This window comes from Lutra lutra, chromosome X, assembly GCF_902655055.1.
Source record: "Lutra lutra chromosome X, mLutLut1.2, whole genome shotgun sequence".
Lineage (NCBI taxonomy): Eukaryota > Metazoa > Chordata > Mammalia > Carnivora > Mustelidae > Lutra > Lutra lutra.
In genome coordinates, this window is record NC_062296.1 from 50,280,915 (window position 1) to 50,307,212 (window position 26,298).

The following is a 26,298-nucleotide window of genomic DNA, read 5'->3' on the forward strand; positions in this document are numbered from 1 at the left end:
AATTCCCTCATATCCCTTTCTAGTTTGTAGTTCCCAAAGAGAATTATCACCATAGTTTAATTTTGAGCAAGAGTATTAGCATTTTCTAGTGATTTATTCCTGGACTGCAAAAGTGGTTCAATATTTGCAAATGAATCAATATGATACACCACACTGATAAAAGAAAGGGTAAGAACCATATGACTCTTTCAATAGATGCAAAAAAAAAGCATTTGACAAAGCACAACATCCATTCATGATAAAAACCCTCAATACAGTAGGGTTAGAAGGAACATGTCTCAACATAATAAAGGCCAAATATGAAAAATCCCCTGCTAATGATCATCCTCAATGGGGAAAAACAGAGCTTTTCCTCTATGGTCAGGAACAAGACAGAGATATTCATTCTCACCACTGTTATTTAATATAGTACTGGAAGTCATAGCCACAGCAATCAGACAACACAAAAAAATAAAAGGCACTGAAATTGGTAAGGAAGACATCAAACTTTCACTATTTGCAGATGACATGGTACTCTATATAGAAAACCCAAGACACTCTACCAAAAAATTGCTAGAACTGATACACAAATTCAATAAAGTTGTAGGATATAAAATCAATATACAGAAATCTGTTGCATTTCAATATACTAATGAAGAAGCAACAGAAGGAGAAGGGAAGGAAGCAATCCCATATATACAGTTGCAACCAAAACAATGGGGTATCTAGGAATAAACCTAACTAAAGAAGTAAAAGACCTGTACTCTGAAAACTATAAAACCCTGATAAAAGAAGTTGAAGATGACACAAAGAAATGGCAAAACATTCCATGCTCATGGATCAGAAGAACAAATATTGTGAAAAATCTATATTGCTCAAGGCAATCTACACATATAAAATAATCCTTATCAAAATACCACCAGCACTTTTTATAGAACTAGAACAATCCTGAAATTTGTATGGAACCACAAAAGACCCCAAAGAGCCAAAGCAATCTTGAAAAAGAAAAGCAAAGCTGGAGGCATCACAATTCTGGACTTCAAGATATATTACAAAGCTGCAGTGATCAAGACAGTATGATACTGGCATGAAAATGGACACATAGATCAATGCAGCAGAATAGAAAACCCAGAAATGAACCCACATTTCCTGCTCTTCAACAAAGCAGGAAAGAATGTCCAATGGACAAAAGACAGTCTCTTCAACAAATGACGTTGGGGAAACCAGACAGCAACACGTAAAATAATGTAACTGGATCACTTTCTTATATCATACACAAAAATAAGTTCAAAATAGATAAATGACCTAAACGTGAGACCTGAAACCATGAAAATCCTAGAGCAGCAACCTCTTTGACATCGGTCGTAGCAACATCTTACTACATATGTCTCCTGAGGCAAGGGAAACAAAAGGAAAAATAAACTATGAGGACTTCATCAAAATAAAAAGCTTCTGCATAGCAAAGGAAACAATAGACAATAAAAGGTAACCTAAGGAATGGGAGAAGATATTTGTAAATGACATATCTGATAAGGGGTAGTATCCAAAATCTATGAGGAACTTATCAAACTCAATACCTCAAAACCAAAAAATCCTGATTTTAAAAACGGGCAGAAGACATGAATAGATGTTTTTCCAAAGAAGACATCCACATGGCCAACAGACATATGAAAAGATGTTCAACTTCACTCATCATCAGGGAAATCAAACTACCATGAGCTATCACCTCACACCAGTCAGAATGGCTAAAATTATACTGTTGGTGGGAATGCAAACTGGTGCAGCCACTCTGGATAACAGTATGGAAGTTCCTGAGAACGTGAAAAATAGAACTACCCTATGATCCAGCAATTGAACTGCTAGGTATTTACCCAAAGGATATAAAAATACTGATTTGAAGGGATACATGCACCCCCATATTTATAAGCAGCATTATCAACAATAGCCATATGGAAAGAACCCAAATGTCCACCAATTGATAAATGGATAAAGAAGTAGTGATATATATATATGAATATTTCTCAGCAGTAGAAAAGAATGAATTTCTGCTATTTGCAACAATGTGGATAGAGCTAGAGAGTATTACACTAAGTGGAATATGTCAGCCAGAGAAAGACAAATACCATATAATTTCATTCATATGTGGAATTTAAGAAACAAAACAAACAAATATAGGAAGGAAAAAGAGAGGCATGCCAAGAAACAGACTCTTAACTGTAGAGAACAAACTGATGGTTACCTGAGGGGAGGTGGGTGGGGGGTTGGGTTAAATAGATGATGGGGATTAAGGAGGGCACTTAGAGTGATGAGTGCTCTGTGTTATATGGAAATGGTGAATCACTAAATTGTATACCTGAAACTAATATTATACTATATGTTAACTAACAGGAATTTAAATAGAAACTGGAAAAAAAGGTGTTTGCATTTTCTGAGAGAGCAAGAGTAAGGAGGCAAAGGAATGCATCTCTAATTATGGAGCTTCTGGCCTCTGTGTTATATTGAAGAGAGATATATTTTCAGGTCTTTACCCACCTCACTTGCACATCCCAGTGATTTTTCCCACCTGGGCCTTCCAGTTGGGAAGTGATGATCATATCTCAAAGTAAGGAAAGAATGGGTTATTCAATAAAGGGTTGTAGCAGACAGAATTGTTTGTCAACTCACCAGCCACCTCCCCCTTCATTCTAATGGGCAGAATCTCCATTTCCTAAGCCAGTCATGGCCATTTCATCCCTCTTGCCAGTGACTGGTGCAGTTATATAAGCATGATGAAATTCCAGCCACTGAGATGTGAAAGGAAGTGTGCTAGGGAGATTCTGGGAAAGGTTTCTGGAGTAGTAATAGTAAACCTACAGGAAGAGAGGCCTTCCTCTCCTACCATTGAATGTTGTCATGTTTGGAAGCAATGCTGGAAGATGGCTGAGGGGCATCAGCCATCTTGTGACCATAAGAGTTGCTAAACCAATATGCCGACGACTGCAGATCAGAACGATGGAGTCAGGATTTTTTGTGACATTGCTGAGTTGTTGAATTAGCCAACTCCAAAGTGGCCCACTCCTGGGCTTAGATGCAAGGTAATAAATTTCCACATTTTAAAATCATCCGACTTGGAATTTTCCATTATTGCCATTGAAAGCATACCAGCGGATTTAAGTGGGAGCTGGACAATGGCATTGGCTCAGTGGGGAAGGATAGAAAGGATACCAAGGAATCAAACGGTAGAAAAAGAGACTTCCTGTGCTGTCCTAGGTGCTGGACACAGTGGTACTAGTCTCTACTCTAAAGCTTTTAACAGCCTTGCTGGAGATAAGGAACAGACTTGTAAGGACACCTGGGTGGGTCGGTGGGTTAAATGGCTGCCTTTGGCTCAGGTCATGATTCCAGGGTCCTGGGATAGAGTCCAGCATCGGGCTCCCTGCTCAGTGGGGAGCCTGCTTCTCCTTCTCCCACTCCCCCTGTTTGTCTTCCCTGTCTTGCTATATTCCTCTCTGTCAAATAAATGAAATCTCTTTTTTTTAAGCATGAGAGAGAGAAAGAGAGAGATCAGGAAAGAGAAATGATAGAGTGAGGAAGAGGTTGGGGAGAAGGAAGTGGGGGAAGAAAGGACAGAAGAGAAAAAGCTCTAGGGATAAGCCTTGGGGAAAGGTCACCTTCGGAGGAAGGAGGACAAAAAGGAGCCAGTGAAGAGGTCAGAAGGGGCGTCCAGAGGAGTAGGAGAACCAGAGTAATGCAAAATCACAGAAACAAAAGTGAGGAAGAGTGTCACAGAAGCCAGCAGGTCTGGCCTGCAGCATTTCCTAAGGCACAAATCCTTTTGGTCCAGGCGGTGCTGGGCGAGGTCCTTTCCTGAAGTAGCTACTGGGCGGTGGTGGCAGCAGTGACAGCTGGAGCTTCGTCCAGGGACTAGCAGAAACCTAGCAGCAGGAGCTTCTCTAGTGTGGAGGATGCTGGTGTGAACTCTTGGGTTTATGCCAAACTTCGAATCACACGTGTTCTCCTCCAAAGAGATCAGCTTCATCACTAAGTGCAAAGGAATAATGCAAAATACCTTGTGATTTACGATGTGTGTTCACACCTATTGACCAATTCAATATTCAGGAAACCCTGAAGGGTTGGTGTTATTATGTCCATTTCACCGGGGAGAAAACATAGTTACAAAGAGGTGTCCAGCATCACACAACTAATGCCTGGGAAAACAAGGATTTGAATTCGTGTCTGTCTGGCTCCAACATCTGGGCCTCTTATCCAATATCCCAGCAGCCTGCTGTTCAGGGCTCAGGCTCAGACCGCTTCCTCCGTGTCTCCCTTTTAGCTACCCTCACCCTGCCATGAGGCAAGTATCTCCAAGTTTCCCCTATCCAGGTTTCTGGGCCTCCAGGAGATCTAGATCCCAGATTCTAGAGTCTCCCTTGCAGACCTACCGCCTCCTCTCACTCCTGGAATCCAGCTTGGTAACCCGAAGATCAGGTTCAGAGTCCCCATTGCTTCCAGTTCCCTGAAGCGTGGATTCTGCCCAGACTGCCCTTCCCTCCCCAAGAGCACTAGTTGCCTCACCCCCAAAGTCCTCCAGGCCCAAAGTTTGCCCCCTCTGCCGAAGATTCCCACAATCCTGGCACCTTAGTTAGCCCCAGGAGCCCCAGATCCAGAGCTCCCAACAAGTTGGCATTGTCTGGCACTTAGCACTCAAACATCTAGGTTTGGTTTCTGTACTTTCTCTGCTATATTCAGACTGGAGTCTCCTGGAGTGGTAGAGAGAGATGAGGGGTGGTGTGTAGGATGGGGTGGGGCCTTTCAGGAAGGTCTGTCAGCTAGCAACCTTGGGGAGGAGGGAACTGTCTCCTCTCCTCCTCCTCTCACAAGTGCAATAGACCTCTTGACATTGACAGGCTGAAAAACAAACCCCCAGTTTTCCCTCAAACCTGCTTCTCTCACAGCTTTTCCCATCTCTGTGAATAGTCACCCAATTCCTCCAGTTGCTCAGGCTACAAATCTTGGAGTCGTTCCGGACTCCTCTCTTTCTTGCACAGCCCACGTCAGTAAATTGTGCTGCCTTTACTTTCAAAATCTAGCCAGAATCGGACCACTTCCCATCACCTTTGCCACTCTGGTCCAAGTCACCATCATTCGTTGGCAATAGCTCCTGGGTTTATCTTCCTCTTGTTCCCCCAGTCTTGCAATCTATTCTCAACATAGAGCTAGCCGGTAACCCTTCAAAAGTACAAATCAGGGGGCACCTGGGGGGGGAGCACAGTCGGTTGGGCGCGTCGGACTCTTGGTTTCTGCTTGGGTTGTGATCTTGGGGGTTGCGGGAACGAGCCCTGGGACCAGCTCTGCGCTCAGCGGGGAATCCGAGTTTCTCTTTCCCTCTGTGTCTGCCACACCCCACCCGTGCTCTCACTCTCTCTCTCCATCTCTCTCTAAAATAAATAAATAAAATCTTTTAAAAATATATAAATTAGACCCTGACACTTGTCCCTTCTAAACCCTCAATGGCTTCCCATTCTTTGAAAGTAAAAGCTAAGCAATCTTCACAATGGTTTCCAAGGACCTTCGTGATCTGGTTCCTGCCAAACTGTCTGACACCCTCTCTACATTTCCCCTTCCTCCCAACCACCTGCTCTTTACCCGAAGCCACCCTAATATTTAAAGAAGCAACCTTCTCTATTCCCATGTCTCTTCTTCTCTATTCCCCTTTCCACCTTTTTCTCCATAGCAGTGATTACAATCTATATATTTTACTTGTTAATTTTCTTTTCTTTTCCCTCCCACTAGTATGTGAGCTCCATTAGAATGAGAGTTTTTCTCTTTTCTTCATTCCTAGTGAACTACCAGTACCTAGAACAAGACCAAGCACACAGTGGGCTCTCAGTAAACATTTGCTTATCTTTTTCCTGGATTATGGCTAGTGGCTTCAGAGGGGCAACTACACATAGCAATTAAGTACACAGATGAGAGACGCCTGGGTGGGTCAATGGTTAAGCATCTGCCTTTGGCTTGGGTTGTGATCCCGAGGTCCTAGGATGGAGCCCTGTGTTGGGCTCCCTGCTCAGTGGGATTGGGGGAGTCTGCTTCTCCTCTGCCTCTCCCCCTGCTTGTGTTCCCTCTCTTGATGTCTCTCTCTTTGTCAAATAAGAAAATAAAATCTTAAAAAAAGGTAAGAACATGGAGTTAGAGCCTGGATCAAAGGCAGGCCTGCCTTGATTCAAATCTTGACTCTACCACTAAATAGCAGAATAAATTCTCTGTGCCTTAGTTTTCTCATCAGCAAAGTAGGGAGATTAATTGTGCTTCTAAAGAACCTGTGGGGCCATCAATAAGTGTAAAGCACTTAGAATAGGGCCTTGTACATAGTACGTGATACATAAGCATTTTTATAATTATATGCACACAGACTGAAGATTTATATCAGTACTATGGCTTTCCTAAAATCTTTCTGTGTGTTATCTGGCATTTCTGCCTATGTTAGCATTCATTCACTTCCCGTGTTTCTGCTTGCTTACACAGATTTGTATGATCTCCCTGTAGCTTTAGTCTCCTGCGGCCTGGCTCTCCATCTGTAAACTTGGATGTTTCCTTGTGTACTCTGTCCTATAGTCATTTAGAAATTGTTAAATAGTAATCTCACCGGGCCCCAGTTTCTCAATCTATAGAGTGAGTGGGTTGGACTAGATAATCTCGATGGACCTTTCTAGCTCTGATGATTTCCCAGGCCAGGAGGAGGGAATAGGCCCCACCCCCAAACCCGCCCTCTTGGATATGCCCTCTGGCTGCCAAAGGGAAAGGTGACAGAGTCAGCTGGGCTCAGCTTCAAGGGGACCAGGTAGGAGACATGCCAAGTTTCTTTGGTGAGGGTGGTGATGGGGCTCCTAGGCTGGACCAGGCTGGGGGAAGGCATCAAAAAAGGAACTGTAGGGGCGCCTGGGTGGCTCAGTGGATTAAGCCGCTGCCTTCGGCTCAGGTCATGATCCCAGGTCCTGGGTTCGAGCCCCGCATTGGGCTTTCTGCTCAGCGGGGAGCCTGCTTCCTCCTCTCTCTCTGCCTGCCTCTCTGCTTACTTGTGATTTCTCTCTGTCAAATAAATAAATAAAATCTTAAAAAAAAAAAAAAAAAGGAACTGTAGTGTGGAGACACTGGGACCTGGGTGAGGGGATAGGTAAAGTCACCATGTGGAGAAATGTCATGGGCTAGGAGACAATTTGGGTCCGGCCATCTTCGCCACTTAGATGGTCCCGCCCTTTCGGCTAGCCAAGATCTGAAGGACAGAGTCAGTGGCAGGATGAGAACAGCCCAAACTCCCAGACTGCCCTGCTGGGCACCAGCACTGCCACAGTCTGGACCAAAGGGGCTCCAGCAGGGTCCAGTCTGGCCCGGGTTGCTCCTGGATATACTCCTGTCAGCTACTCCTCGTGCTTCGGTCACGGCCCTCCCCGTTCTCGGCTGTTTGGCTTCAGGTCAGGGTTGGGAGGCCAGGAAAACCCAGCTGTCCTCACTTCTCCCCTTTCCACCTCTAGGGGGACCATGGCCGGTGTAGAGTCCTCTCTGCTTACAACCCTAGGTCCCAGCCCAGATCCTGGCGACAGCCAGGGAGAGCTGGACTGCAGTTTCAATGAAGAGTTCAAGTTCATCCTGCTGCCCGTGAGCTACACAGTCGTTTTCCTGTTGGGCCTGGGCCTCAACGCCCTGACCCTCTGGCTCTTCCTCTTTCGCCTCCGACCCTGGGATGCTACGGCCACCTACATGTTCCACTTGGCCTTGTCAGACACTTTGTATGTGCTGTCACTGCCCACCCTCATCTACTATTATGCGGCCCGCAACCACTGGCCCTTTGGCACGGGGCTCTGCAAGTTCATCCGCTTCCTCTTCTACTGGAACCTCTACTGCAGCGTCCTCTTCCTTACCTGCATCAGCGTGCACCGCTACCTGGGGATCTGCCACCCGCTTCGGGCCCTGCACTGGGGCCGCCCGCGCTTCGCGGGCCTTCTCTGCCTGGCCGTTTGGTTGGTTGTGGCTGGCTGCCTTGTGCCCAACCTGTTCTTCGTCACCACCAGCCCCAAGAAGGACACCATCCTGTGCCACGACACCACTCGGCCCGAGGAGTTTGACCACTACGTGCATTTCAGCTCAGCCATCATGGGGCTGCTGTTTGGCGTGCCCTGCCTGGTCACTCTTGTCTGCTATGGGCTCATGGCCCGGCGCCTGTATCGGCCCTTGCCAGGCTCCGCCCAGTCATCCTCGCGTCTGCGTTCTCTCCGCACCATCGCTGTGGTGCTGACTGTCTTCGCTGTCTGCTTCGTGCCCTTCCACGTCACCCGCACCATTTATTACATGTCAAGGCTGCTGGAAGCCGACTGCCGGGTGCTGAACATTGTCAATGTGGTCTACAAAGTGACTCGGCCTCTGGCCAGCGCCAACAGCTGCCTGGATCCCGTGCTCTACCTGCTCACGGGGGACAAGTATCGTCGTCAGCTCTGGCAGCTGTGCAGGTGTGGGGAGCCTCAGCCCCCCACCACGGCCTCCACCCTGGCTCTGGTGTCCCTGGCTGAGGAAAGCAGCTGCAGGTGGACATCTACCCAGAGGGACCGTGGCTTCCCTGCCCCTGGGGCAGATAGATCGTAGCCCTAGGAGCCAGGAAGTGAGAGGAAAAAGGGTGCGTGCAGGGCAGAGGTGAGGGAATTTGATATTTACATCCAATATGGCTGCTCCTTCCTCTTTCCCAGACTCCAGAGAGAGGCCCACACCCTGAGGATTAAGAGGAACCAGGGATATCATGTGTGACCCCATCTCTCATAACCCTTTCAGCTGCCCTCTCCTTTTTGGCCAAAGGCAGTAACAGCCACTCTTCTTTCTCTTTGCCTCTGTCTCCTTCCTGGGGCCATCAGTCCTGTCTCCCTTGAGCCTACAAGGTTTCCTAAAATCCTCATGCAGTCCTTTTTCCCCCATGCACCTTTGTATAGCCTGTGTTCCTTCAGCCAGACCCGCGCAATAGACTGAAGAGGTGGAGAAGCTGGGGGGTGATCTCGGGATTGGTCTGATTTATCTGACGGCCATAGCCAGCAACGGGAAGTGGGAGCACCGGCTTAGCACAGATGCCAAGGTTGGGACATCCGTAGTGCCCACACCCTCTTCCTGGGTTCCTTTCAGACAGGATGGTCTTGCGTACTGAAGTGTTGAGATACAGCTCAATCCCAGACAGCCTGCAGGCCAGGGTGCCCGCGAGCAGCCGGACGCATGGCGCTGTTGAACTGGTGTACAGCCCTGCATCTTACCATGGGGTGGATAACCTGCCTCAAGGGGCGGGGTCCAAGCTGATGTTGGCCTTTGGAACAGGACCTCCTTTATGATGTTTGCTGGGAACATAGTTGACAGTTCCCCTGTACTAAATGAGAAGAACAGCCAATGGCTTGGAAAGAAAGAGAGGGGGGAGCTCTCATGTTTGTGGCTGTAAGTTCCAGCACTGAGGGGGGTAGAGCAGGTTTGTACAGAGTTTGGGGTGGTGACAGGGACTGACGCCCAGAGCTGGTTCTTCCCTGGTCTCTCCCCTTTCTCTGGCTCTTGACCTAGGTGAATAATAAATCTGTCACCAACTCTTTCAGATCATGCTTTAGGGCTTCAACGCCAGGGCCGACAGAGCATGGGGACGAAGACAGGTCCCCTGACATTCTTGCATCCAATCACTCCTCCCCAGCACTGTCTTACTACTTCTGGGCTTACAGGAGTCAGGAATAGGTATGGAACTTGGGCAGCTAACTTCCAGGCCTAGGAAGTAAGAGTGTCTAGGCAGGTGTTCATCAGAAGGGTGGGCTTACCCTTTCAGGCACCCCCTCTGAAATTGCCTTCTAGCCACTGGTCTCCTGAGTCTCCAGCCTTCCTTTTCTTTTGTCCCACTCTCGCTGACCTGTCTCTGATCTCTTCCTTGTCTACTGTCATCTAAGGGGTCTCTCTGGAGAGTAAGGCTGAGGTTAGTCTTCAGGAAAAAATGACTCTGATGCTCCCATGTCCCCCTTTGCATCCTTGCATGTGCTCCCTCTCCCTGCTTGCTACCTAGGACTCCTTCCATTAGCAGTAAATGTACAGGCCTTTTTTTTTACTAGTTTCCCAGTGCCATAGCCACTTCTTAGACTGTTACATATCCTATTTTTCATCTGTACTCTCTCCCTTTAATTTCTATGACCACAGCCTCCTTGCCCATCACCTACCTCTCCTATCCACCAGCCCCACCAAGTAAAGCTGCTTTCTCTATCACAACTGACCCAGCCTCCTCTATTTCACAAGTCCATTTAGCCCATATCAAGACTCATTTCACCCATTATCAAGACTCACTGCCCAGACTTTGCGGTCTGCTACTTTAAGGCTGTCTTCCTTCACACTCTAACTTTGGCTAAACACCTTGAGTCTCACCTTTAGCCAATTTTTCCCTTTCTCTTAGACTGAAGGGGATTGCAGATGAAACCAGAGCACAAGGCTGTTTTGACCCACTGAAACTTCCTGTCTTGTAACTTCATCTAAGCCTCAATTTTTATTAGCTTGCTCAGCTCCTAGTGGACATTCCAGAACAAGTGTTTTCTGTCTTTTCCACCTTATCAAGACTCTAACTCCAAGCTACCCTATGACCTTCTAAGAGTTACCTTGCCTCCTGTAAAACTGAGACGATCTAATACCTCAACCTCTTTCTGCTTCATTCATGATGACTCTACTGTTATATCCATCTTGTCTTTCTTCCCTGTAGACCCAAAATAAGAGGTGGCCTTCTTACTTGTCCATTTGTTTATCCCTTTTCATTATTTTCGGTCTTTCCATAACTGATTTCACACCATCTTTTAAAAAAAAAACACACAACAAAACCCAACCAAACAAAAATAAAACAGTATCACCGATACCATGACCCTGCTGTCTCTTGTAGCTAACATTCTAGTCAACTTATTCATTTCACTGTCAAACTTCCAGAAAAAGTACCATAACCCCATAACCCCATTTCATCACTATAAAGTCACCTCTTAACTCTCTGAACCTGGTTTCCTTCTGTAACTGGAAGAAAACAAATTACTTCAAAAGCAAGATCTTTAATGATATTTTCTCTATATTCATCCTCTTTGACTATCTCTAGATCATGTTACCCTGTTGCATACCTTGCTTAAATTTTTTAATTGAAAACAATATTTAAAAATTCCACTATGACAACATTAAAGGAGATTTTGAAAGAATATGTTCACCTGCACTTCCAAACCCCAGACAATTGTTTTCATTTATCTATGTTCCATGATTTTTCATACTGCATAATACTTATATTTTATGGAAGTGCAATCACAGTGTACATATATTTTAGAATTTTGCTTTAAGAAACTTTTATTGTAAATACTATTCTTGTGCTACAGTCTTTCATATTTATCATTTCAATAGCCACATAAAATTATATCCATTAGTAGATTATATTTTATTTGACCATTCCTCTATTATTGGACATTTCGTCAACTCCCAATTTTTCTGGGCTTTGAACATCTTAATGCATATGACTTTTTTCTTCTTTACAATTCTGTTCCTAGGACAAGTTCCCAGGAGTGGGATTACCAGGTCAAAGTATATAAACATTTTTTATGGATCTTGATTTCCAAAAAGACTGTACAAATTTTCAAGGCCACAATGGTATGCAAGAGTTCCATCTTCTTTGCAGCTCTAGCATTGGACTTCATAAGGAATCTGTTTAGATGGCTTCAAACATTAATTTGTGGGGGCACCTGGGTGGCTCAGTTGGTTAAGCATCTGCCTTCAGCTCAGGTCATGATCCCAGGGTCCTGGGATGGAGCCTTACATCGGGCTCCTTGCTCATTGGAAAGCCTGCTTCTCCCTCTCCTGTCTGTTTCTCCCTCTGCCTGCTACTCCCCCTGCCTGTGCTCATGCTCTCTCTCTCTCTATCTGTCAAATAAATAAACAAAATCTTTATAAAAAACCCAAAACAAAAAAAACCCCACATTAATTTGTTAACTTCACTTTCTTTTTTTTTTTTTAAAGATTTTATTTATTTGACAGACAGAGATCACAAGTAGGCAGAGAAGCAGGCAGAGAGACAGAGGAGGAAGCAGGTTCCCTGCTGAGCAGAGAGCCTGATGCAGGGCTCTATCCCAGGACCTTGGGATTATGACCTGAGCTGAAGGCAGAGGCTTTAACCCACTGAGCCACCCAGGAGCCCCTTACCTTTACTTCCTTGATTATTCATGTGATAGGAGACTTTTCAGTATGTTTACTGTTTGTATTTCCTCTTGTGTGAATAGGTTATATTCTTTACCAGTTGACATGAGTAGTTTTATATATATTGGTGATCTTATATATCTAAATGTATTCTTTGTTTAACATACATGTTAGCCCTTTGTCGTATTTGATATACATATTTCTTCCATTTATTATAAATTTTGCTTTTAATTTTCATTCCTTTGGTTCCTTTAATTTTATCCTCCGGCTTTAAATTTCTCTCCTCCTTTCTCTCCTCCTGCTTTTACTTATCTTATTATTTCCTTTCTCTCTGCTGGCTTTTCCTTTTTTACTACCTAAGAAAACAGAGGGGCGCCTGGGTGGCTCAGTGGGTTAAGCCGCTGCCTTCGGCTCAGGTCATGATCTCAGCATCCTGGGATCGAGTCCCACATCGGGCTCCTTGCTCAGCAGGGAGCCTGCTTCTCCCTCTGCCTCTGCCTGCCACTCTATCTGCTTGTACTCACTCTCGCTCTTGCTCTCTCTCTCTCCCTGACAAAAAAAAAAAAAAAAAAAAAAAAAAAAAAAAAAAAAGAAAACAGAGATCCAAGATCTGTCATAGTCATAGCATTTGGGGATTATTTAATCCACTCCCAACTCCCCCCCATCTGACCCCTGATTTTCTCCTGGAGAGAACATATGTGCACACGAATACAATTCAGTTGACTTAGAGTCCTTGAGAGTACCTCAGAAATCTCCCAGGGCCTAGATACCCCCTCACTTTACAGAGCAGTAAAATAGCCAAGAGATAGGACTTGCCCATTACTTAGTAAGTTCGCAGGAAAGGAAGAACTAGGCTTAGACCCCAGATCCCCTGACTCCAAGACTTCCTTCCATTATGCCATGCCCACTCAATTCTAGCATGTCCTTTCTCCCAAGTTCCACCTCTATATCTTCAATTGCCCACCGGACAGTTTCACTTGGATCTTTCATTGTTACTTCCAACCCAAGATGTCAAAACTTACTAAACCAGTTTCCCTACCTGTTTTGATCATTTTTTTTTTCATGCCATCTTCTTTCCCCAAAACACTCGAGTAACTTCAATTCTTCTATTTCAGGAGATTCTGACCTTTCTTTAGTTAGCATGTCGATTATAATCATCTTTCCTTTATGATCCCAATGGTACCATTCTAATACTGACTATTGTCACTGTATCCCTGACTGACTGTTACAGCCTCCTAATGGGTCTTTCTTGCATCTAGTCTCTCCTCACACAAATGCATACTATATAATGCATACTACCAGGTTAGTCAGCCCTAACACTGTTCTCACAGTTTCACTCTCTTACTTAAAACTCTCTCATGGCTCCCCACTGTCTACAAGACAAGTTGAAATCCTTAAGTCAGAAATAAAAGAGAGAATTTTCAGCCTTATTTCCCATTCCTCCCCAGTACAAGCCTTTCTTCTCCAGCTAATTTGAGCTTCTCATTCTCTCTTCAAATAAGACTTGCACTTTCTCAGCTCTGCACCCTTATTCTTCCTTCTCCCCACACTAGAATGCCTTCCTTTTCTTCTCCCACTGTCTTTTTCCTACCTAGTTTCCAAGGGCAGGCTTAAGCCTCACTTCCTTGTTGAGGCCTTGTATGGTGACTCTTACCCACAGTGACCTTCCTGGTCACTCCTACAGTAATTATTGTCTATATCAGTCACCTGGCACTTTTATTGTCTTTTGAAATTATATTATTATTGCTATTTAACTCTTTATGTATGTTTGCTTTGAGTTCCCTACTGTAAACTCCTTGAGCTACTGTGATAGGAGAAAAGGGGATAGGATTAAAATCAGAAGAGCCAAGTTTGAGCCCTGATTATGAAAGAGGGGCTTAGGTGTGTTACTTGGGTGAGTCTTTGTGTTATAATTTCATCACCCATAAAATAAGGATCATAATCCCAGCTTTAAGTATTTCAGATTGTGGTAAGGCTCTGCAAATCTAGAGAGCTAGCCAAATATAAACAGTTGTTATTCTATCACCCCATTTGCTTAATAAATGATGCTTAATAAACATTTGTTGAATGATTACATGTCAATAATTCAACTTAGTGTTTCTGTTCCTGGGCATAGTTCCACGTTAAGAGGCCATAGGAACCCCAAGAAAGCTAAAGATCTAAGGGCACTTTAGGAACAGTGGAGATAGGAAGGGAATTGAAAAGACCATTGTGAAGGAAAGTGGGCCTGTTCAGCATCTCTCATATCCTCCTACATTGGTTACTCACTAATTGGCCTACCCTAAAGCCAATATGGATGTGGAGAGGAGGAGAAGATGATACATTTGAGATTTCACTTTCCTCACATATTCTACTACTTCATCCCATAATCCCCAGTTAGGCCAAATGCTTCACCCAGGGTGCATCTAGGACTTTACTCTCCTTCACTGATGTGATGAAAGCCAGCATTTTGGTGAAGAAGGTGATGAGAAGTAGTAGAGAGAACAAGCAAATTTAGTCAGATAACCAGACTTGGCTTCTTCAATCTGCTGCTCATTAGTTGCATGATCTCAGACAAGTTACTTAATCTCTCTGAGATTCAGTTTCCTCATTGGCAAACTTGGAATAGTGATACTCATTTAGCAGGGCTGTTGTGACGTGTCAATGGAGTAATAGATGAAGAAACATCATTTAGAATTCCTGTGAGTGGGAACGCCTTTTCAATAGTTCTCAACTTTAGTGTAGTTGGATGAGGAACCAGAATTCTAGATTTGGTTTTGGTGCTGCTTGGAAGTGATAGTTAAGATCACGACAAACCCCGAACCTGTCTGTGAGAAGCAGAAGGCTAAAAACTGATTATTCAGAGATGACCACAGTGATGAACTGGGAGGAAAGATATTGAAAATTTGGCATAGCCTCAAGGGAGAAGAGAGTTTCAAAGACAGGGCCTTATAAAAGTTATTTTTTAAAAATCTTTGAATGAAAGGAAAGCAAAGAAAAATCAAGGAAGTAAGCAACAGCAAATGTATAAGAGAATTCATGGAAGATAATCTCTCAGAAAGATAATTAAAAAATACTTGATTCCTTGCCAGCTTGCATACAAAAGCTATTAGCCAATGACATTAACTAAAGAGGCCAATCTCAAATAGTTTTTGTAATCAAGATCTGTTTACCTGTATTTACACTCCTCCTTCCCTTTTAGTTCCTACATGACTTTGCCTCTTTCCAAAGATTTCAGAATCAGCCACTGAATGAGCTACTTGCCATAACCTACAGACATTATATTTCTTGTATGAGCTGAGCTGTGGTTTGTCACCAAAAGGGAGTATGAAAATACTCGAGTATTTTATGAGGGCGCCTTGGTGTATGTTTGATTGCCAGAGTTTATGTATTTTGGTCACAAAGTGGGAAGGAGACAAATTATTTTTCCTTAAGTCAAAGGGTAAATTATTAAAATGTGAGAACTCTTTGAGACAAATAAGAAGGTAAAATCCTTTTTGGGGATGGCTGGCTATTACTGTACATTTTGTACCACAGTTCAAGGCTCTAGTCATGCTTTTGGAACTACTGATGGGAAGAAGAAAGCAGATGTAGTTGGAAAAACTAAAGAGATAAATCAACTAATGCCATCTCAGAACATTATAATTCTGGCACCTGTTCAATTTATTTACTTCTTACTGATATTTAACTTACTGCTCATTGTAAGCCTCATCCCCTTTACTACACCAATAACTATCTCCAATGTGAATAAAATGTTTCTTTTTACACACTCTGATCTTGCTGGATTTCTTCCAGAAGGTAGCCATTGCTCTGGTTCTTTGATAATGTAAACTAGTTTGATTTTTACGAGTTTCCGTCTTTATTCATTTCTCTCCTGCAGTTTCCTAAAGCATATATTCTGGGACAGTAATACATATTACTAAATTTTTAAGGGGTTGGATTAGAAGGGAGGGTCCAACCAGTGACATAGGCAGACCCTGAACTCACTTCCTCCCATGGAAATCTACACTTACATATAGAACAATTCCTCCTGAAGAAGAACTGGGGGCTGACTGAACAACTTCAGCACAGCAAAGGATAGAGGGACCACACAGAAAATGGCAGGAGAGATTGGGATACAGCAATGCTGCAAACTGCAGTGGAGAAGGATAGCACTGAGGAAAGTGTGCATAGATTTGCCTGCCCTCAGGCACAGAAAAAAAGCCTCGGTTTAAAGGATAGCTAGACTATAAGTGAACTAATGCTAGAACATCTCCTAAACAGTAGGAGAACTGCTGGAACTCTCTCCAGGGTTGGAGATGCTGGTGAGCACCATTGTTTATTTCCCCCCTCCACCTTGATGCTGCAGAGTAGAATAGTGTCTGGGCATTTTAACCAGGCTGCTGCCTTGATGAGACCAGGGACCCTAGCCCACAACAGCTCCAGTCATTTCCCCAAGGTGGCCTCCCCTACTCTTGACTGCCTAGCTCCAGTTTTCCCACCAAGGTTGCCTCAGTGTGGTGTATACCAGGACACCCCTGGAATGTGTCCACTACAACCCCAGCCATCTCACCTAGGTGGCATGGGTACAAAGCTTTCTAGGACATTCCAGCTTTTTGCCCACTTCAGCTGCAGCCAACTTGCCAAGGCAGCCCCTACATGGAGCATCCTGGAAACCCCCTCCCACCTGTGTCCACTTCATCTCCAGCTGTTCTACAAAGACAGTACCAGTGAAGAGTGCCCCAGAACTCCCAGCTTGTGCCTGCTAACCTGGGGAAAGAAACACATTCATGTCCAGGAAACAAAGAGAATCCCAAACAAGATGAACCCAATCAGGTACACACCAAGACATATAATAATGAAAATATCAAAGATTAAAAATAAGGAGAGATAGGGATGCCTGGGTGGCTCAGTCAGTTAAGCATCTGCCCTCAGCTCAGATTATGATCCCAGGGTCCTGGGATTGAGTTCTGCTTTGGGCTCCTTAGTCAGTGGGGAACCTGCTTCTCCCTCTCCCTCTGCCTGCTGCTCCCCCTGCTTCTGCTCTCTCTCTTTCTCTGACAAAAAAAAAATCTTTAAAAAATGTGAGAGAATCTTAAAGCAGTAAAAGAAAAGCAGCTAGTTGCATACAAGGGAACTTGCATAATGCTATCAGATTATTTTTCATCAGAAACCTTGAAGGTCAGAAAGAAGTGGCATGATACATTCAAAGTGCTGAAAGAAAAAAACTACAACCAAGAATACTCTACCTGGCAAGGTTATCATTCAGAATTAGAAGAGAGATAAAGAGTTTCCCAGACAAAAAAAATTAAAGGAGTTCATCACCACTAAACCAGCCTTAAAAGAAGTGTTAAAGGGACCTCTTTAAGCGGAAAAAAAGGTCATAACTAGAAATAAGAAATTTATAAAAGGAAAACATTTCACAAGTAAAAGCAATCTTATAATAAAGGTAGTAAACTAATCACTTATGAAGCTAGTATGAAGGTTAAAAGATAAGAGTAGTAAAATCAGTTATATAAAAAATTAGTTAAGGGACTCACAAAATAAAAAGATGGAATTATGATAACATATACATAAAACATGGAAGAGGAGAGTACAAACATAGTGCTTTGAGATTGTGTTCAAACCTAAGTGACCATCAACTTAACATAAAAAGTTATATACGTAAGATGATATATTTGAACCTCATGGTAATCACAAACTAAAATTAAAATAGATACACAAAAAACAAAGGAAAGGAATCCAAGCATAATAGTAAAGAAAGACATCAATCACAAGGTAAGAGAGCAAGAGAAGAAAGGAACAGAGAACTACAAAACAACCAGAAACCTATGAACAAAATGGCGAAAAATGCATACCTATCAATAATTACTAGATGTAAATGGTCTAAATGCTTCAATGAATAGACATAGGGAGACTGAATGGATGAAAAAAAAGACTCAATTATATGTTGCCTACAAGAGAATCACTTCAGACCTAAAACACATATAAACTGAAAGTGAAAGAATAGGAAAAAATACCATGCAAATGGAAATGAAAAAACAAATGAACAAACAAACTTGGATAGCAATACTTAAATCAGACAAAATAGACTTAAAAATAAAGATTGTAATGAGAGACAAAGAGGGGCATTACACAAAGATAAAAGGATAAGTCCAACAAGAGGATATAATAATTATAAATATCTATGCATCCAACATAGGAGTACCTAAATATATAAAGTAAATATTAACAGACATAAAGGGAGAGATTAACAATAATATAATAATAGGGGACTATAACACTTCACTTACTTCAATGGATAGATCATCCAGAAAGAAAACCAATAAGGAAACAGTGGCTCTGAATGACACAGTAAACTATATGGACTTAACAGATATATGCAGAACATTACATTTAAAAAAGCAGAATATACATTCTCTTTTCTTTCTTAATTTTTAAAATTTATTTTAATTTAATTTAATTTTTAAAAATTTTTATTTAAATTCTAGTTAGTTAAATACATTCTTTTCAAGCTCATGTGGAACATTATCCAGGATAGATCACATATTAGGCCACAAAACAATATTTAAAAATTTTAAGAGATTGAAATAATATCAGACATCTTTCCAAACACAATGGTATGAAATTAGAAATCAACCACAAGAAAAAAACTTGAGAAAACACAAATATATGGAGGCTAAACAACATGCAATTACACAACCAATGGGACAATGAAAAAATCAGAGGAAATTTAAAACTTCCTGGAGATAAATGAGAATGGAAACAAAATGGTATAAAATTTGGGGGATGCAGCAAAAGCAATTCCTTTTTGAAAAAAAATTTAAAGAAAGAGAGAGAGCACAAGTTGAACTTTGGAGAGAGGCAGGGAGAGAGAAAGAATCTTAAGCAGGCATGGAGCTTGACACAAGGCTTGTTCCCAAGACACTGAGATCATGACGTGAGCTGAAATCAAGAGTCAGATGCTTAACCAACTGAGCCACAAGGTGCCTCACAAAAGCAGTTCTAAGACAGAAGTTTATAATGCTATAGGCCTACCTCAAGAAACAAGAAAGATCTCAAATAAACATTGTAACCTGTATGTAACTGATGAATTGTATGATGATGAATTGTATGTAAGTGATGAATCCCTAAATTCTACTCCTGAAACAATTATTACACCATATGTTAAGTAACCGGAATTTAAACAAAAACTTAAAAACTAAAAACAGAAAAAATTAGTTTTTAAAACTTTAATGATAAAAGTAATTCAGAATTTTTCAGATGTGGGGTTTTTCCTCCTACCTTTTTGAGTTTTATTTCTAATTCATTTTTAGACAGGTATGCCAGGTCTGCTGGTTTGACAATATCTTCACAAATTAAAAATGAAAAAAAAAAAAAACCCAAAGTTTGAAAACAAAAATGTTTAAAGATTCATAGAAGGTTGTAGAAACCATCTCTGGTTTACCAAAATTACCAATATGTGAAGAATCAGTAACAAACAGCTTTTGTCTTTTTAAAAGATTTAATGTATTTATTTGAGAGAGAGAGAGAAAGAGCGAGCAGGGGAGAGGGGCAGAGGGAGAGGGAGAAGCAGATTTCAAGCTGAGGAAGAGCCAAGCCTGGTCAGGCTTGGTTCAAGCTCACGACCCCCATATCACAACTCCAACATCAGGACCCAAGCCTAAATCAAGAGTCAGATGGCCAACCACTTGAGACACCCAGGCATCCTACTAACAAAATTGCTTTTGAATCAGTTGTTGACTCTTTCTGTTTTTCTGCTATCTTCTCCTCTGGAAAGCTGATCCCTGCCTACTCTGGGGCTGGATCTTCTTGGATAAATTAGAGCTCTGATAGGTTTTCTTGGACACCTCAGATATTTACTAACTTATACACTTCATTCAACAATATTTATTGATCACCCATTATGTGCTAGGCACAGGGGGAACATAAGTCAGACACCTACCCTGTCCTCAAGAAGTCTATTGGATGAATATTCAAACACAGTCAATAGTTATTAATGTTGATTTACTATGTAGCAAGCATTGTCAAATGCAGACATTATAAAGCTTTCCATGTGAAGGAGAAGTGATGATGTTAGGCTACAAGAGACTCTCCATAATGAGTACAAGGCAGTTGAAAGATTTAAATTATATATATAGACCACATCTTCTTTACCCATTCATCTGTTGAAGAGCATCTTGGCTCTTTCCAGAGTTTGGGTATTGTGGACATGGCTGCTATGAACATTGGGGTCTATATGGCTTTTATTTTCACTACATCTGTATCTTTGGGGTAAATACCCAGTAGTGTAATTGCTGGATCATAGGGTAGTTCTATTTTTAACTTTTTGAGGAACTTCCACATTGTTTTCCAAAGTGGCTGGACCAGCCTGCATTCCCACCAACAGTGTAAGAGGGTTCCCCTTTCTCCACATCCTCTCCAACATTTGTTGTTTCTTGTCTTGTCAATTTTTGCCATTCTAACTGGTGTAAGGAGGTATCTCACTATGGTTTTGATTTGAATTTCCCTGATGACTAATGATGATGAACATTTTTTCATGTGTCCATGTATAGAATGGAATATTACTCAGCCATCAGAAAAGATGAATACCCAACATTTTCATCAACATGGATGGAATGGGAGGAGATTGTGCTGAGTGAAATAAGTCAAACAGAAAAAGACAATTATCATATGGTTTCACTTATTTGTGGAACATAAGGAATAGCATGGAGGACATTAAGAGAAGGAAGGGAAAAATGAAGGTGGGGGGTAATTGGAAGGGGAGATGAACCATGAGAGACTGTGGATTCTGGGAATCAAACTGAGGGTTTTAGAGGGGAGAAGGGTGAGGGGATGGGTGAGCCTGGTGATGAGTATTAAGGAGGGCATGTTTTGCATGGGACACTGGGTGTTATATGCAAACACTGAATCATGGAACGCTACATCAAAAACTAATGACGTACTGTATAGTGACATAACATAATCAAAAAATTGTTTAAAAAAGAAATATTTAAATTGTTTAAGATAAATTAGGTCCTTGGTTTTGAAAAGTTGCTTAAGTCCATAATAAATATGATAAAAATCATATTTTTATTGAGTTCTTTCAGAAAGTACTTTAATGTGTTACAAAAACTTACTATGGGAAAACCAGTTTTTAAATCAGAAGTAAGCCAAGCAATATGTAATGGACTCTGACAGTATCTTACCCAATACTTATTATCCCAATCTTCCTTACTCAGAGAACCCCAATTTTGTTTGGGGCAGCAGTAAATCCAACTTCCCAAATGTATACCTCAGGATGGCTACATGACCTAGCTCTAGCCAATGAGATTTAAGAGAAATCTACTGGGTAGGGTTTCTAGAAGTGCTATTGTTTTCCTAATAAAGGAAAACAATTTAGTTTACTAGATCCTTTAGTTTTTTGCCTTATGCTTTTTACCCCTTTATTCCTGTGTAGAACACAGACAAGATGCTTAGAAATTGAGCAGCCATTTTACAACCATAAAGACATAAAATACACACTAAAAATATTGTGAAGCAGAAAGATGTAAGGATTATCTTGTGCAACTGGACCCATCCTTGGGCTGGCTACCTTGAGTTTTATTTTGTTTAAAAAAAACAAAACAAAAAAAACCAGAAATACCCGGAGGTGCCTGGATGTCTCAGTGGGTTAAGCGTCTGCCCTCTGCTCAGGTCATGATCCCAGAATCCTGGGATGGAATCCTGCATTGGGATCCCTGCTCAGTGGGGAGTCCACTTCTCCGTTTGCCCCTCCCCCACCTCTTGTGCTCACACATACACTCTCTCGCTCTTTCTCCCTTTCTCTCTCAAACAAATAAATAAAATCTTTAAAACAAAACAAAATAAAAGATACCTCTTTTGTTGAACCACCACAAAAGGTTTCTGTCACATAGTGCGGTCCTAACTGATATACTCTACCTCAAAAGGGAAAGGTTTGCAGGGAAAATATTTTAATTTTTATTAGGAGAATAAGAAAAAGTCTTTCTTTTGATTTGAAAAGCAATGGAATTTCCTGCGAAATAAAAGTTCTTTTCTTTTCTTGATCCATATCTCTCTGTGGTGGGGAGCAGGATATTTAGAGGAGCAGGAAATATAAGCTAACTCCTGTCCTCTGATCAAATGAGATTCAAGATATTAGATTTTGTTTACTAGAGCAGTGTCTCCTAAAATGTGTCATAGTACAATAGGTTCTTGAGATGTACCTCAGGAAAAAAGAAAAGAAAAAAACTTTTTTTGGTCAACAAATTTGATAGATATTGAATATAGAACCCTTTCCTCTTAGAAATTCACAGTAGGCATTATGATGTTACCAGCTCTGGATAAATCCTGTAGTACAAAAAATTGGCTTAGCATTGTTTGACCCAACCCTTTAATAAGCTATTTTTTAATTGAAGTATAGTTGACTTATGTTGTTATATTAGTTTCAGGTGTACAACAGAGTGATTCAATAATTCTCTACATTATGCAACGCTCACCACAATAGATGTAGTTACCATCTCTCACTATACAAAATTATTGACTATATTCCCTATGCTGTATTTTCATCCATGTAACTTATTTATTTTATAACTGGAAATTTGTACCTCTTAATCCCCTTCTTCTGTTTCACTGATTCCTCATTCCTCCTGGTAACTGCAAGTTTGTTCTCTGTATTTGTTTGTTCATTTCTTTTGTTTTTTGTTTTTGTGTTTTTTTTTTAGAATCCACAGATAAGTGAAATGATATGGTATTTGTCTTACTCTGTCTGACTCATTTTATTTAGCATAATATACTCTAGGCCCATCCATGTTGTCACAAATGGCAAGATTTCACTCTTGTTTATGGTTGAGTAATGTTCCATTCTATATATGCCACCTTTTCATCCTCTCATCTATCAATGGACACTTAGGTTGCTTACATATCTTGGCTATTCTAAAAAATACTGCAATAAACATAGGGGGTAATGTATCTTTTCTAATTAGAGTTTTTGTTTTCTTTGGGTGAATACCCAGTAGTGGAATTACTGGGTCATATAATATTTCTGTTTTCTGTAGTGGCTGCACCAGTTAACATTCCCACAAACTGTGCACAAGGGCTCCCCTTTTCGCACATCTTTGCAAACACTTTTTTTTCCCTTTGAGTATAGTTGACACACAATGTTACATTATATAATGAATTCAAATACGGAATTGTAGTTGTGGATGATTCATGTGCACTTGAAAAGAGTGTAATTCCTTGTCCTAATCATTAAGTTCTTATCACTTGACAGTCTAGCCTACATTGTTTACTGCATTATTCAGCTCCATACTTTTTAAAGGTTAGCTTTTTGTTTACTTGATTTGTCGTATTCTAACAGCTGAGTGTTGAAGTCTCCAATCACACTATATGGAAGAACTTTGATATATGAGAAATTCCAAAGCACATACTGCAAGACCATATGATTTTCATCCATAAATGCAGAGAAAGTATGACTGAAAATTCCCTCCTTTACACCCTTGATGGGGTTAATCATAAGTGAAGACTGACAAAATCGAGTTTTCATTAGTAGAGTCAACAAAAGCCTTTGGAAGAATGCAGCAAGGGGTTATTAATTCTGCCTGATGAAGGCTTCACTAAGAAGGTGGTATTTGATGTGGACTTAAAGGATGAATATGCTTTACTATGTAGAGAGGACATGTGCAAAGGCAAAGAAATGTGAAATTATCCAGAAAACATGAAGTAGTCCAGTGTACTACTTTAGACCATGATAGGGAGTGACTGGAAATTCAGAGGGGTCAGAGTATGAAGGGTCTTTGTTGTACTTCATGATGGACCTATTATGTATGGGGAAGCATTGAACTCTCAGACTGTAAATACGGATCTTCCCTCTTTGGGGCAGTGCTCTGGATATCACTCAAGTACTCTGCTCACTTTCTGCCTCCAGAATTTCCTCTGAAGGTCCCTGTACATTTGGCCCACTAGGATCACCAGCCTGGCCACTCTTTGTAAATGTCTTTTGCTACCCTCACAATCCATGATTAAGTCTTACTGATTAGTTCCTTTGATGATCACTTCATACAAAGTTACTGTGACATCCAGAGTGAGGAGCAAAACCTTAGAGTATCAGAGTATCTAGAAAAGTATTCAGGGAGGGAGGAGGAGAGATAGGGAGAGCAAGAGATTGCATTGTGGCATAGAGGCTGAGGGTGAAGAGAAAAGATATGGGGGGAATGAATTTTCAAGAAGGAGCATGCAGTTGATGCTAATAAGAAAGCAAAGACTTACACTGGAATACTTTGTTTTTGTTTTTGTTTTACTCTTTTAGGTATAGCCTCATTCCCATGTGTGCCCTTGAGATTCTTTTCTGAAAAAAATCTGCCGTAGTTTGCTCTTCCTGGACAACCCAAAGAGGTGAGGAAAATTCAAATCCAATTTCCTCTTTTATTCAGTTACCTTTTGCTTACCTCTTATGAGGTTTTGACCCATTCAATTAAACCTGTGACTCCTACCATGGCTTCTCCCAATCTGATAGGGTCCCAAATCAGGTAAGCCACTTTCTCTGTATTACCATACCAAGGGGTTTGAACCTTACCTTGTAGACCAGCATTTGCAAGATTGTATTTAGAGAAAGACTAAATGTTCCATGGAATGGTAATAGGTGTTATTTGAAACAAGGGTTCCACTGTCAGGTAAGTTTGGGAAATATTAAATACTCCCTCTTGGATAGTCACAATGCCCATTAGCGTAGTGAAGATTCTGAAAATATTTCAGTAAATACATCTATCTAGCTTTGCTTAATCCAGCATCTCCTACAGTTATTTAACCACATAATCATTTTTTTCTATGCAATATTTATTAACATCCATGGAACATTAATGGTACCCAGAACATAATTCAGGATATGCTGGTAGAAGCATTGTAGGAGAAAAAAAAAAGGATTTCAAAGCAGAGGACTAACAAGTCAGGCTTAAGCATTAGTAAGAACACTCTGGCACCAGTGTGATGAATGGATTGATTAGAAAGGACTCTAGTAGAAGAAGTGGCAATTGTCTAGGAATTTTGGTGAGGGCTTTGACTAGGTTGTGACAGTGGAGAAGGGAAGAAGACACAATGGATTAATATTAAGGTGGTAAAATTAACAGGATTTGGTGATAAGATGTGAGATTGGGAGGGGGAAGATGTTTCTGCTATTGGTTATGTTGATGTTAAAGTGTTTGTTAGAGATTGATAAGTTGGATATATTGGTTTTGAGGGAAATTACTTATGAGAGAAATCTGGGTTAGAAATGAGTATTTCAGACTGAAACAGTATAAAGTGAGAATAGGTGGGACCCCAACAAAACTGAATATTGAAGAAGTATGAAATAAGAAAAGTAAAAAAAAGCTAACCTAAACCCAAGGCACCTGGGTGGTTCAGTCGTTAAGCGTCTGCCTTCAGCTCAGGTCATGATCCTGGGGTCCTGGGATCGAGCCCCACATCAGGCTTCCTGCTCAGAGGGAGGCCTGCTTTTCCTTCTCCCCCTGCTTGTGTTCCCTCTCTCACTGTGTCTCTCTCTGTCAAATAAATAAATAAAGTCTTTTAAAAAATAAAATAAAATAAAATTTCCCCCCTTTTCACTTTATTGAGATAGAACTGATATGTAACATTGGGTGAGTTCAAGGTATGTGATTTGATATACATATATATTGCAAAATGACTACAATACAAGGTTAGTTAAAATATCCATCACCTCACATAATTACAATTTTTTGTGGTGAGAACACCTAAGATCTACTTTCTTAGCAATTTTCAAGTATATAATACATCATTGTTAATTGTAGTCATCATATTGTACATTAGATCCACAGAAGTTATTCATTTTATAACTAGAAATTTGTACCCTCGTGCTTGCTTTGGCAGCACATATACTAGAAATTTGTACCCATTGGCATTGGCCAACATTGCCCCATTTCCCCTATCCCCTAGGCCCTGGCAAGCACCATTCTATACACTGTTTTTATAAATTTGACCTTTTTTTTCTTTTAGATTTCACATGTAAGTGAGATCATACAGTTCTTGTCTTTCTTTGTCTGACTTATTTCACTTAGCATAATGCCCTCAAGGTCTATCCGTGTTGTTGCAGATGGCAGGATTTCCTTCTTTTTAATGATGAATATTATTCCATTATATTCCACATCTTATTTATTCATTCATCTTCAGTGGACACTTGGGCTGTTT

The 26,298-nt window shown here is 41.3% G+C and overlaps 1 protein-coding gene across 1 annotated transcript; it reads left to right on the top strand.

The window, feature by feature from the left end:
- The first annotated feature begins 6,771 nt into the window (after positions 1 to 6,771).
- P2RY4 (pyrimidinergic receptor P2Y4) lies at positions 6,772 to 8,995 on the top strand. The gene is made up of 2 exons (XM_047716165.1): positions 6,772 to 6,799; positions 7,491 to 8,995. Exon 2 carries the CDS (start codon positions 7,498 to 7,500, stop codon positions 8,593 to 8,595), a length of 1,098 nt encoding a protein of 365 aa, XP_047572121.1. The 5' UTR covers positions 6,772 to 6,799; positions 7,491 to 7,497; the 3' UTR covers positions 8,596 to 8,995.
- Positions 8,996 to 26,298: the final 17,303 nt, after the last annotated feature.

What these genes read in the sequence shown, in the direction of transcription:
- P2RY4 (XM_047716165.1), top strand. Translation starts at nt 7,498, where the DNA reads ATGGCCGGTGTAGAGTCCTCTCTGCTTACAACCCTAGGTCCCAGCCCA.